At 39.7% G+C, this 14692-nt stretch overlaps 1 protein-coding gene across 2 annotated transcripts in view; it reads left to right on the plus strand.

The window, feature by feature from the left end:
* Positions 1 to 13879, plus strand: part of LOC120559772 (chemokine-like protein TAFA-2) — an 86535-nt gene extending 72656 nt beyond the window's left edge. The window contains exons 3-5 of one of the 2 annotated variants that reach the window (XM_039801769.1): positions 2711 to 2860; positions 8138 to 8262; positions 12956 to 13879. In XM_039801769.1, coding sequence (XP_039657703.1) covers positions 2711 to 2860; positions 8138 to 8262; positions 12956 to 12967 — 287 coding nt within the window. In that variant the 3' untranslated portion in view covers positions 12968 to 13879. Of the gene's footprint in view, positions 1 to 2710; positions 2861 to 6139; positions 7708 to 8137; positions 8263 to 12955 lie in introns of those variants that run through there. The other variant, XM_039801770.1, reaches the window with a different exon arrangement.
* The last annotated feature ends 813 nt before the right edge of the window (positions 13880 to 14692 follow it).

Consider the following 14692-nt stretch of genomic DNA (forward strand, 5'->3'; position numbering starts at 1 on the left):
ATTTGGTTAAGGTGTTTACTCTGTGTGGGTGTTGATTTTCCTGAGCTCAGTGTTAGTCAACAAGGTTGTCAAGCAAGTCAATTAGGGTGGTGCATACTGTATAGATAGATAGATAGATAGATAGATAGATAGATAGATAGATAGATAGATAGATAGATAGATAGATAGATAGATAGATAGATAGATAGATAGATAGATAGATAGATAGATAGATAGATAGATAGATAGATAGATAGATAGATAGGCAGGCAGACAGACAGAGAGGCAAAATGAGAGGTATTAGTATCAAACAAAACTTAAACTCTAAAGCCCACCAGCAATCGGTAGAGGCTGCAAGGCTCATTTCAGCCCAGGGCATGAAAGTTTTCAATGGAATAAATGATTTACTGTTGATTTGGATATTCTCAGCCTTGCGACGAAAGGTGATAAAGTGAAGTCAAGAAATCTCCAAAAAAGGTTCTCTCCTCTGTCAAAAGTGCAACAGTTAGCAGGTTAGATTATCACATATCTTTCTGCAAGAAGATTTTTTGGTTTAAGAGTGGCACGAAGAAAAAGCCACAGTATCAGCAAAGTCAATATACTCCATCCTCTGGGGGAGAGAAACAAATCGAGACATGTCATGGCAAACTAGCCATTAATCTGTCATTAGTAGAAACTTGATAATTTGGCCTGAAGTCGGCTATTGAGTAAAGGTCACGCAACAACCAAAATGGACAAAGATCTTGTGGGGATCATAAAAGTGTGGCTGATTTGTGGAAAAGAGGTTCAAGCAGGTCACAAAGGTCAGAAAAAACATTACTATGAAGAGCTCATGATGTGACCTGAGGCTCTTTTCTTATATACAAATGAAACTCTGTCTGATGATGATGATAAAGCAAAGGTCAGGCGATCACCAAAATCACTTGCAATCATTCTCTGGGGGCCATAAATATTGACACCAAATTTAGTGGCAATCTGTAGTGGATGAAATATATTTCTGTGGACCAAAGTGTTGGATTGATAGAAGAACAGATGGACAGATCAGTCAATCAACATCACTAGAGGAAAAAAGGGAAATCAGAGGACATGAAAGAACGGTGAGAGGCAGGCACACAGTGGGTGAGATATTAGACTGTGCTTTTCACAGAGATATTAATTGGACTGGGCTTTGCAGGATTGCTGCTTTGTCTTTTTCTCATTGACGGAGCAAATTAAGAACTTTTCAAATCTCTGTTAGTTAGCCTGTTTAACATATTTATACTCTGTCTTTCAGTTTGGCTTGCTTCACTTTTAAATACTCTTTTTGGACAGAGTAGAGTTATTGTTTGCTGCTTTAGTTTTCATTGCCACGCAGTGTGCACCCTTTGTTGTACTGTGGGCGGACTCTTTTGTAATGGAAATAGCAGTAACTTCCAACAACTGTGTACAAAGTCGCACACACCAGACTACGTGACTATACAGACATGCACACGTACACTCACAAACACACACAACATGCAAAGTCAAGCATAGCTGAAGACATGAACAGTATACATTGTAGGTACAGTCTCTCTCTCACTCTCACACTCACACTCACACACACACACACACACACACACACACACACACACACACACACACACACACACACACACACACACACAGAGCTTTTGACAAGGCTTATTGTTTGTCCTTGACATTTTCATGTATTTGATGAAAGGATGGTATGAAAGGACCATGTGTTGACATCTCAAATCTTCAAATGTAGAGTGATTTCTTTGTTCCCTCTCTCTTAGCTGACTCAAGGGACTTCTGTGCTCGGGGTGGACCTGTTCTTAATTAACCACACAGCTGTCTGATTGAAGTGTGTGTGTATATACATGTGCACACAAAGTGGTAGCCATAGAAGAAGTGAAGGGGCTTCATACATCTACCCTTCATTACTATTAAAGCTAATTCTCATTTGGAATTGCTATTCCATACAATCAAATAAGTATGACTATATTCTTATACAAACATTGGTTGTTTTTCTCACTTTCAATTACAGTTTTTCAATTACCATTTTATTCCCTTAGACTTAACTTGCATTTTCTAAACAGATCCTCTTAGTGAAGTAGCAGCTGTTGATCAGCAGCCATACAGTAAGAAACTGGGACTTCCGATTTGCTATAATCGTGAGTCGCTATGTGTGAGTGACTGAGTCTGTAAGCCAAATATGTATTTTTACGTGGGTGCATGGTTTTGTTTTGTGCACACATCTGTGCATAAATAAAGAATCTTAATTTGATCATTCTGATTATAAACTGCTCTTTTGTAGCTCATGGTTATCTGACAATAGTCTCATGATCACATTGAACTGCCCTTTCATTTCACTTCATTATTCAGTCTGACATTGCCATTTGTAGTTTGGCATTTGTAGGGTTGGAGTTTTGGTTCGAGCCCTTTGGCAGTGACTGGCACATCTCTTCTATCAAGGTTAATTTAAATGTTATTAATTCTGTAGGTTTTATCAGAACAACCTGTATAACTGCATTATTGTTTTCAACAGCATAAACAACCGATAGCGAGCAAAACACCAGACCTATTTAAAAAGCTGAAAAAAATGTGAGACTTGGGCAGCGATTCATTGGTCTGGAACCAGACAAGTCTGACAACAAAATGTCTTTCTCTCTGTTAGATCACATGTAGGATTAAACATCAGTGTAAATGAGCCTGGTATACTGAACACAGTGTGTCTCTCTCTGTTTCACAGTGCATGTGAAGGCAGGGACGTGTGAGGTGATCGCTGCCCATCGCTGCTGCAACAAGAACAAGATCGAGGAGAGATCTCAGACTGTCAAATGTTCCTGCTTCCCCGGACAGGTCGCTGGCACCACCCGGGCCATGCCCTCCTGTGTTGATGGTATGTACCACTGTTTGTGTGCACATTTTGTAAGTATCTGCATGCTCCCACTGTCAGAACCACACCTGGTTTTAGTATTTTAAAATGCCTTTTAGGGTTTTCAATGTTTTCATGTTGATTATACTTTTTCTGTGTATGATAATGGAGTACAGCGTTAGTTCAGGCAGAGTACTAAAGGTGTACTTGCATTACCCGATTGGTGCCTACTAGGGGGGATTAACCGTTATGTATTGTAAAAGAGTCAGAGATTTGGTTGCAACGATACAGAACCACAGATCTGACCCAAATTCTGCATGAAATTCTGGAAAAATTGGGTCACTGTGTGTGCAATATTGTTTAAATAAGGGAATAACGGAAAACATTTTCAGACTGTCTCTGCTAGAATCCTCTAATAGTGCTCACATGAAAAGTGGAAGAAAAAGTTACGTCAACAATGGAAAAACAGAGCCAGAGAGAGATGTTCAAACCCTGTTCCCTTTTCTCACCTCCACAACAGCTGCCCAATCATGGTGTTAAGTGTGGGTGTGAATGTCAGATTGTCAGTTTCGTACAGTTACAGAAATTATCAGGCACAGCCCCCACTAAGCAGACATCAGAAAAACGTGGGGGAGGGGGTTTACGATCAAACAATCCAACAAGCAGTTCTGATGCAGGTGCCGAGCACGGCCATTATGACCCGATTCTTTTCACTATTAATCTCCTGATCCACAACAGAAATATTTGCTTAGATGTGCTCCCACCAACACCCCAACCTCCTTAAGTGCTAAATTTTTTGGTTCTCCTGATTTAACTAAGATCTAATGTACACGTATGTGTTGGTGAGGAAACAGAGGGATTAGTTCTCCCAATAAAAGCCTTGTTGCGGCTGAAATTCTTTTAGAGCTCCCTCAAAAAGCAGAGCATTTTCTGCCAAATCTAACACAACAACCATTTGCTTTAAATGGCCAACTCCCAAAGTGTCTCTGACTGAAAAATCATTTATACTCTCTGACCGGTCCTGACGCAGTAATCCTCTCACATGTGGCACTCCAACACATAGCAAGTGTTTTTTTGTGTCCCAGAGTGAAATATTTCATTGCATTATAATGCATACATCTGTACATTTTAAACATGTATATATTATATTACATGATATTAAAAATGATATATGCCTGAAGTAAACTTTGATTTGACAGTGAAGACATAGATCTATGTCTTCAGTATACTATGTCAATACTCTCTTGGCAGTGTCCTTGTAGCCTCTGAACAGAAGTGCATGGCATAAAACCAGATTCTCTAACTGTCCCTGCTTTCCTGTTGTTTCCTGCTTTGTCAATTATATTTCTGTGATGAGTTCAGAGGAATTACAAAGATGATGGATGCCGGCATGTGGGACATTGCGCACACAAGCAATCAAAAAATAATGACATGCCTACTACCGTTATTATACAGATAAACGGTAAAGGTAAAAGAAGCAGAAATCTAAACTATTCTGAACAGTAAAACTAACATAGTGCTTCACATCCAAGCAAATAACACACAATTGAATATAACAAAATCCAATATAACATAATGGCTTCTTAACTGAGAGGCAGAATATGGTAAATGCTTCATGAGGAGGAATTCAGGTGTTCCTGCTATTATATTGAGCACTTTAGTCAATGCCATGTGAACACAAAGGGACTCCCAACATGAATCATTCTAGCAAATATTATAATCTGCAGAAAGTGTTATCTTTCTGGAGCTGCTTTGTTGACATTGAATGAAATGTTGATTCTGGGCTTTTACACATAAATGAGCTTTGTTTCACAGTAGTACTGACAATTCCAGGCTAGAAAATGTACCCATATACCCGGAAAATCCCCCTGGCTACCATTCCTGTGTCCACAAAATCAGTAGCCTGCACCACCTGCAGCTATGAAGATTGGCACTTGATGAAACCACAGACTGTTGTCCCTGCGGCTCTGTTTTTTCTTGCCTTTGCAGTTCATGTTAAAACTGTAAATCTATAAACAGGTATATAAAGTGAACAAATGAGGAAGTACAACTTTAATTACAGATTAGATTTTTAGAATTCACAGTTGAATTACTTAAGCACGACACATGTTCCTCACCAGCTGAACGAACACAGTAACCATGTGTGTGAGCACTATTGATTGCCAAAGGTCAACAACAATTTTGACTCTAATTCATTCAATTTAAAACACTTTATTTGTCTCCAGGTGGCAATTTGCAGAGACACGTATAGTAGTACAGTTAGAATATAATATAATATAATATATATAATTTATTATTATTATTATTATTATTATTATTATTATTATTATTATTATTATTATTATTATCATCATCATCAGTGGTGGAAGAAGTATTCAAATAATTTATTAAAGTACAAGTAGTGATTCCATCATATAGAAGTCTTTTACAAGTAAAAGTCCTGCATTCAAAATTTCACTTAAAGGTTCAGTTTGTAACTTTTATATATATATATAAAAAAAAAGAAATTGTCATATTTGCTCAAACTGTCACTTTATCCTGACTACAACATGAAACAGATAATGAAAGTGAAAAAAATCACATTCCTCTGTCTCCTCCTGATGCTCCTAATGGCATTTGCAAGATTCCACAGCACCCAAAGGAAAACAACCAATCAGAGCTGAGTAACTGAGTAACAATCACTGCTCTTGAACTGTGGTCAAACTGTCAAACTAGGCAGCGCTGATCAAATATGAATCAAGATTCTGTTACTGCACTGCCTATTTCTCACCTCACGTTTTCAGAAACTTATTTTAGTGTACTGTTAAGCTTTAAAATGAGAACATTTGTGACCTAGCCGGTGGGTGGTGCTTGGTTTTGGCTTGGTTTTTAATCTGGATCCACGATGGTTCATTTACCGGATAGTTTACCGCCAGAAGTTCCGCCGGATGTCCCTCACTTTCGGCTTTCTTTGTGTTTACTTTAAACTCCGGTTGCATCGAGGAACATTAACCGGAAACTCTGAGCAACGTTACACGCTGAAAATGGCAAATTTTAAGGAAAATTTGGATCGTGCAACAAGGCAGGCCTGCTTGGTTCATTTTGGAAATGATTGTAAAGATTTACAAGGAATATGTTTACGGCATTTACTCTCTAACTGGGACATTTTTGGACTGATTGGCGGGGATTTGCTATGGACGAAATACACACAGTGATACGCTGGTACGAGCAAATGATGTTTAACCATGTATCCAGTCAATTTATATAGCTTACGTTACTGTATTAAACTTTATTTTATATTGTATGTGGCGTTTTCTTTTGCAGGGTGCAAATGTTCCACCAAAACAAGTTCCTTCATGAGACCATTTTGCAGAGCCACCGTTGCTGCATACGGAGCCTAGTGCTGCCCAAGACAATTGCGATTGGTTTAAAGAAATGCAAACAACCCAGAGTGTTTTTTCTCCTATTCCACAATGTACTGTATGTGTGGTGTACTGCAGCCAGACCTTACTCCACAGTGCTGTCTGGCAATGCGAGACTAGCATGGAAGTATTTAAGTTGGAGTGGCATCTATTTAAATACGTTCATGCTAAACATGTAATTACTTGGTAACTGACTGTGGCAAATATAGTAACAGATAAAGAAAGAGTATTCATAAGAACATTATTCATATATTCACACATTCAGTCAGTCCACTTTTACTGTGGTGAGTTCTTTTGTTACAATTTTCTTTGTAATTATATTTATTTATCTTGTTCTTGGTGTATCTGGTCTTTCTAAGCCCTTTTCTCTTTTGTTTGCTAAGGTACTTCAACAATTCATTTACTTCTGATTTGACATGTTGACAAAATATCGCAGGTATCTTACGCATATCTTCCCTCCAGTTTTGTCCTTTCTTCTTACACGAATTGAAAATGTAAATGATCCCTTATGTGCTGATTAAATTCATATGATTGTAGTGCCTGCATACAGTTATAATCTGCATTTTTGAAAAGCTGCATAACCTGTTTTTTTTACCTATGAAAAATATTTCAAGAATTATCTTGATATTGATGTTTAACAATATTAAGTATTCAAAATCATATTATAAACTGCCATGTATTAAAACTCATGATGCCCCACTGTGTCAAATCTTTTTTTAGTCACAGGGAAGCATTCTGGAAATCTAAATGGAAGACACTAGTAAAGAGCCATTTTTGTTAGGAAAACAATGGGAAAGTTGTGGATGTTAACCACTGATTGACAATCGTACAGAACAATGTAGTGAAATTCAATCTCTGCATTTAACCCATCCTAAGCATTAGGAGCAGTGGAAAGCCACATACAGCGACACATTGGACTGTACATAAGGAAACCGGTAACAACCTCAGACACAAGGCAAGATAGCTGAAAATAATATGTGAATAAAGCACGGTGTACTAGAGCAGAATTGTGCTTTAATTGTGATGCACTTGAATTGAAGCTCACACTGTTCTGCAAATTGTTTGTGCATCCTCAAATATACACATCCTTTATAGTTTGTGCCAGGTTCTGTGTGGTCAGGATAATAATGTGGTTAGTGAAACTACATTTATATCAGGAAGTGTGTTTGCATTCACATTTTTCAATAAAGCTCATAAAAAATTTGAAAAGAAAAAAAGTTGAAAATATTGCAAAATTTGGTTACTCTTGGCTGAGGTGGTAAAGTTAGTGTATTGATAAAAGCAAAGTGTGACAATGTGCAATGGAAACAGACTGGGTGAATAAATCATGGCGTATATGAAGCAGGTGCTGAAGCTTCTGCTTTAGGAGAAGAAAAGTGTGGCAGATTAAAACAGAAATACCATATTTCATCATGTTTTCGTTTATTTGAGACTTGATTATTTTTTTTTTAAGATAATTTTTTGAGCAATTTTAGGCCTTTATTGACAGGACAGCTGAAAGGGGAGAGGGGGGTAATGACATGCAGCAAAATCCCACAGGTCAGAGTCGAACCCGGGCCCGCTGCGTCGAGGAGTAAACCTCCTCTAAACATGGGATCCCGCTCTACCAACTGAGCTAGCCAGGCGCCCTGAAGTTAGACTTTTAATGACATCATCTCATTGCGCCCTCTTCTTCTGCGATGGTTTCATGGCACCCAACTGAAGAATAAGTGCTCCCAACTGTCTTGATGCGCACAGCTCCTAATATTCTCATAATGATTACAAATTGAATGGAAATGAAAATTCCCAAATACATGGTCTGGAGACACATTAAGGCACTAAATAAAAACACACCTACAAACACTGAATCAAGTCTTTACCAAGCTAAATATTTTCCGCCCTCTACTCTCTTCCCTCCCAGCCTCAATTGTAGCCCAGAAGTGGTGGTGTCAGATGCAGCCGTGTATGGATGGTGAGGAGTGTAAGGTTCTCCCAGACCTCACAGGATGGAGCTGCAGCACAGGCAACAAAGTCAAGACCACAAAGGTTGGTGTTCACACAATCTCTATCTCTGTAATATCTGTATTTCCCTCTCTCTCTCTCACACACACAGACACTCTTCTCTCTCATCCACATGCATGCGCACACACACACACACACACACACACACACACACACACACACACACACACACACACACACACACACACACACACATATAGACACATGGTCAGACCCACCACCGACTGACTCACTTCCACCTCCGTCATGTTATATCTCTGTCCTCTCTCTTTCTCCATTTTTTTCCATTTGTCTCCGTGCCCTACTAGTTTCTCTTTTTCCCTCTATATCATTATTTTTCTTACCCAATTTCTCTCTCTTTACTTTCTCTTTCCGCCCATCTTGAATCTAACATCAAACAGTTTCTGAAGAAAAACAAGGCCAACAGGAACAAGGCAAATAACCCCCCTCCCCCCACACACACACACACACACACACACACACACACACACACACACACACACACACACACACACACACACACACACACAAAAAACACACACAAAAAAAAAAGAAACACACACACACACACACACACACACACACACACAGAAAAAGAGAACATCACAATTCCCTTCACTACCACTTGCCCTGCTTGCCTGTCTCTGACTGATGCAAAAGCTTTACGCTATGGCTCACCCATAATACAGTATGTGCGGTTTGTTTTGTTTTTTTTGTTTTGTTTTTTCTCAATTTTCATGTACTGTCCATTTGTCTACCTTTATGTGTGGGTGTGGATGTATATTATATATATATATATATATATATATATATATATATATATATATATATATATATATATATATATATATATATATATATATATATGGCACCTGTTGGCTTTCCTTCAGTGGCATGGCCTGAGCAGACTCTTAGCTGTCTGTCTTAGGAGGGGATTTGTGTGAGACTCACCTCTTGTCACTGTATGCTTCTGTTTCTAACCTCCATCCTTCTCTCTGCATTCTCATCTTCCATTATTCATGGCTGGGTGCAGACCTTTGTTTTCTGCCTAAATAATTGATTGAAGGCGTGGTCAAAGGAGGGAGAGTGCATCTCCTCGGGAAAAAGAGAGGGATAAGTAAAGCTTAAGACACAAGTGTGCTCCTCTCTCTTTTCCACTCCCTCTATCTTTAAAACACTCTGACACTGTCTCCTATACACCTGGTTGATTAAGAATTCTATCCCTACTTTTTCCTCTGCTCACCTCTCACTTAGCAACGTGGATCTCAGCCCCTCAAGTTACACTCTTTCCTTCTTAACAGCCCTTCCTCTTATTCTCACCCTGAAGTTTTCTGCTGTGCTGGCCCTCTGATTTGTGTAAAGCGGTTAATAAGTGTTACTGGACTTTTCAAGTTAACTGCTCGCATCACAGCAAGATAAAGAGACAAGGAGATGTAAATAGATAATGACAGAGTGGTATTGGAGTATGTATCGGGCATAATTAAAGAGAGAGATGCACAAGGGTTGATCAGATATGAAGATGATGTAATTTCTCAATATGTGAGCGCCATTCAGAAGTTGATTCATATATCTGATCTCATGCATTTAGTTTTATCAAACCCAAAGAGCGCATTTATAATTTCCTGAACAAGATGAAAGCAAACTAGTTTCAGCCATGCATCGCTTTATCATTGACTCTGTCGTAGTTTGAAAGAGCACAAATATCTGCTGTCTCTTGCATTCAGGTCTTTGATCAATGATCTGTGTGTGTGTGTGTGTGTGTGCGTGTGTGCGCATGTACACTTTGTGTGTTAGCTGATGTGTTTACATGATGATGAAAAGAGTGATTTTTTTCTCTCATCTGGTATGGTACGTTGAGGTCAAGACGTGCAGGCATCCAGATCAATAGCATCGAACGTTCTCTTATAGTCCCATTAAGACCCGCTCGTAAACTGAAATTGACGATGGAGAGAGAGAGCAGCAAAAAGAAAGAAAGAAGCAGGGGGAGATGGATGAGAAAGAAAAAATAACAAGTGGAAAGTGGAGAGGAAAGGCTGAAGCCAGAGGTGATAGGTAGATAAAAGAATAAAGAAAACACTTGAAAACAAGAATATTGGAACTGGTCAGCTGACAAGGAGCTTATGCTTGTGTCTGGGTACACAAAGCAGGCAAGAACACAAAAGAAGGTTTGGCACTCTCCATCCTTCCCTCCATCCATCCCTGGCTGGGAGCAGAGAAAAGGAGGAGAGGAGGAGGGCAGAGGGAGGAGAGAGGGAGGGGATGGAAGACAGCTAGATCAATGCCAAATAATATCATATGGATGAGCAGACAGACACGGCCGGGCTGCCAAGCCACTGAGCTGTCATACACTGCTAGGCAAGCGTGTGTGTGTGTGTGTGTGTGTGTGTGTGTGTGTGTGTGTGTGTGTGTGTGTGTGTGTGTATTTGTGTACAGTATATGCACATGCAGCCATATACACACATTAACAAACAAATGACAAGGTGTATGTTATACTTTTAAGCTTACATCAACACTAAACCGAGGAGGCAGTCTGCAAGCACCATTAACCTCTTAATACCAAATACACATGCCGTGTCTCTAACCGCCTGGAAACTGGGAGCGGAGTTAAAGTGGGGGCAGAGTTAGGTTGTGCCTGACGTTGCTAAGCGACCATAACCAGCTAACCGTGTCATTGACATCTAACATCTCCATCTTAACCTAAAATAGCATAGCCTACTTACCAGAGTTTCAGAGTTCAGAGTTGCTTTTCTAAGCCCTGTTTTTTAAGTGTATATTAAAATATTGTCTGTGGGACAGATCGTAAAGCTCTGGGTAGCCCTGCACTGTGATATTTACGGAAGAAAAATATCTGCCGTGAATGAAAGATATCTGCCGGCTGTGATTGATTATTCCTCATCACGTGACATGCAGTGTGTGTTGTTGCGTTTCAAAACTATGTTTATCTGAAACATGAAAAACAGAGTCACTCTTGCTTTTGAGCATGCCTTTTGCACATCTACATTAACAACAATGGATTTGAAAGTGCAAAAAACGTGGCATGTGTCCGGGCCCTTAGGCAACATATTCTGAGAGCACCTGTCTCTTTGATAGAAACAAGAGAAGCAGTGAATCAATAGCCTGGCTCCGCCCTCGTACGTACTACCGCTCAATTTTCATTTTCCTTCAGTACTCCATCTGGGTTTGCGGTATATTCTTGGATTTTCTCCAGTCAAATCTTTACCGGTCCAAACAGCTAACAGAGGGAGTGGCTGAGAACGATGACCTTGAGGTCGTGAGCTAGTTTGAGTTATAGTTCCGTAATGGCGGTGGAGAAGGATGCGAGTGAAGCCATTCGGTCCGTTGTGGCAACGCTGCCGAATATCCAGAAGTTAAAGTCCGAGCAAGAACAATCTTTGCTGAGTTTTGTTTGGGGCCATGATGTTGTGGCCCTCCTCCCCACGGGGTTTGGGAATAATAATCTTTTAGATTATCAAAGAATAAGAAAAACCAAATCAAGATCAAACTATTTAAATAGTGTGAGTCATAACAAGTGTGTATAATGTAGTAGTTAAGGGGAAATCTGCCTTGTGGCCATCTGAGCAGCCACTAGTGTAGACAGTTAAAGCTTGTTGAATAAGAAATAGAATCTGTGGCACTTGTGGCCCTAAAAAAGCCCATAGAGATGACACTTGAGCACTACTTGTGTTCTTTGTAAATTGAGATCCAACTACCTAAATTCACTTTCTAATTGGGCACAGAAACTGTCACCTACAGGCATTTTTAAACAGGAAAGGGGATGAACACCTAAAGGGAATTTGATGCACATTAAGGCAGAGCAGGCACAGAGATGCAGCGGTGCACGTGTATATTGAACTGGCATGACAACAAACGCCTGCAGACTGTTTGATCAGGCACAGGAGTAGATGCCTGAGGGCAATGGGAGTCGGCCCAAGAAGGGTGGCCTGGAGCCATAGAGAGCAGATACAGTATAACAGTTTCAGCTGCCACCCTGGAGGAAATGCTCCTCTGAGCTCTCTCAGTGATGACTGGCCTTCACACTTTGTTAGCTGGCACCTGGGTCGAACAAAAGGCAGACTCCCTCAAGAAGAACTACAGAGGGGACAGCATGTGTTGGGGCTAAGAGGAGAAGCCACTGGGAAACACAATAAGAGAGAATGACATGCGGGACAACAGAAGAATAGACTTAGGGAGTCTGGTCTATTACACGTCCAAGCACTGGCAGTTATACAGCAATTTGTGTCTGTTTGGGTTAGGGTTGGTCATTGGCTTGTTGAAAATGTCTCCTAATAGATGAAATAAACCAAAAGTGAGTCCATGAGCAGAGAAAATGGAAAGATGGATAGACGAGATAAAGAGACCATGTGATTAGAGCAGCATCTCGACAAACAGACAAAATGACATGGCAGTGGCCCAGGCGATGAGAGTGAGGCATTGTGGGCCGACTGCCATAATTCAAACTGTGTCTTGTTTAGTTTCTTGCCAGGAGAGACAGAGACTGTTCTCACCACGTTGTCGGTGCTCCACCAACAAGAATCACTTCCCATTATTTCCAAATAGCGGATTGTGTAGCAAGGCACTGCATCATTTCAAAGCTTCAGTTGACATGTCTTTCCAGAATTGGCTTCGAACTGTGTCCTGTGACCTTTACAGTTTCAAGTTTCATTCTTATTTTTTAGGGACTATTTCAGTGACCCACTTTCTTTTCTCCCTGTTTCAGGTGACTCGATAGTCCTGCCCGTCTCAAGAAGAGCAGAAATGATGGTGGAGTTACTTACACAGCACAATGGACCTATAGTGAGGAAACACACTCAGACAGACTTCTATGAGGAACTAGTAATTGTTTCATTTTCCTGAGGATATCCAAGATGTGGAGGCTGAAGAGACAGGACTCTAACACGTCTTCCATCACCTTAAACACAACTGAGTGTCCGTGATTCGTTAGAAGCCTGCATCACCCACAATCCTTTACTGCTACTACAAACAACAACAAAAAAACGTGAACTATGACCTATGACCTAAACAGCGCTTGATTAGAGGACAAAAAAAACTTTCTTTACAACAATCTGTATTCTTCATCTCTCTTCTATGGCTTGGTTGTGTTCCATACGCATACAGGAAATAAAGGGGATCTGGATTTTAGACAGCTATTCTGCATTACAAACATCACTACAAAAAAAGGGCGGGGAGTGGATCCAGAATGGCTGTCTCATGTGGTTTGGACGACACATTTAAAATTAACTGTACCACATATGACACACTTGATGCTGTCAAAATATTTCTCAGATCTGAATCCGAACCTTTTCTTTTTTCAGATTTCACCTCCATAAGAATATTTTACCTTGAATAGTTTGTGGCTTACCACATGCCACTTTTTAAAATGGGGAGACAGTTTGTCTCACCCCAGTCTTTTTTTTTGACAATGGACAAAATCATTTCAGGGGTGAGGTTAGACTAATACCAAGTAGATGTTATGGTATATTGAAACATGTAAACGTGTAAAAAATAGTCCATGGAATCAACAGGGCTAAAAATAAATTGACGCTCTAATGGTTTTAATATCTGTGTTTTTAAACGCCTGTTAACCGCTATTGAGTACATGTGTCAGTATTATATGAAATGAATAAAACCTTTCAAAAGAAAAGACGAATCTCTGCATTTTGATTCTGCCCTGCAATTTATTAATTAAGATTCAACCGAACTGAAGGGTCCAAAGAACTGTCACTGCATTGTTTCACAATGGATGCTTGGAGCTATCAGCATTATTGATAATTTTGATTACTTGATAACATGATGAATCTGTTACTACTGGTGTTATTGTGTTGGCACCAAGAAATGTCATCAATAACTAGTAATTGCATTTCTGTTATTTTTTAAATTGAATTGTATTATCTTTATTTCCTGCTTCAAACAAACAGCTCTGAACACTGTCAACTGTTCGTAATTGACAGAAAAAGCTCTAACTATAGAATACTGTTTTTCCTTGACCGTTTGCTGACCTCTATGTAGTCAACATTGGAGGGACTATTACAGGAGAAACCTGTAGGCTACATTTGGCTGGAGTTTTCACCACAGAAATCTCAAGCAGGTGAGGAAGGAAAAGGATATTTGTATGCAGCACATTTAAGCCAGGACTCAGAAAACACTTGGCTGGTAAACAACATTTAGTGCAGGATGCTGTGGCTCTATTTTTGGCATTTGTGGTGCTCAGGTGAGTTTTAAATATTTAAATTTTGATTGTGAAATTAACAACACACATTATACTGTTACAGCCAAAGCTTTAGGCTGGCGTGTTAATGTTAAACAGCTGTTGGCATTACTAGGTTAACGTGTCTGCCATCTTGTTCTGTGGTGGACTGACTTTGTTATTTAGGTGGCATATAACAGGTGACAGTGTTTCTGTTTGTTTTTTCTTCCAGAAAAGTCCAAATAAACCATTTTCAGTTACTTTTATTAA

The sequence above is a fragment of the Perca fluviatilis genome, chromosome 5 (assembly GCF_010015445.1).
Source record: "Perca fluviatilis chromosome 5, GENO_Pfluv_1.0, whole genome shotgun sequence".
NCBI classification, from domain to species: domain Eukaryota; kingdom Metazoa; phylum Chordata; class Actinopteri; order Perciformes; family Percidae; genus Perca; species Perca fluviatilis.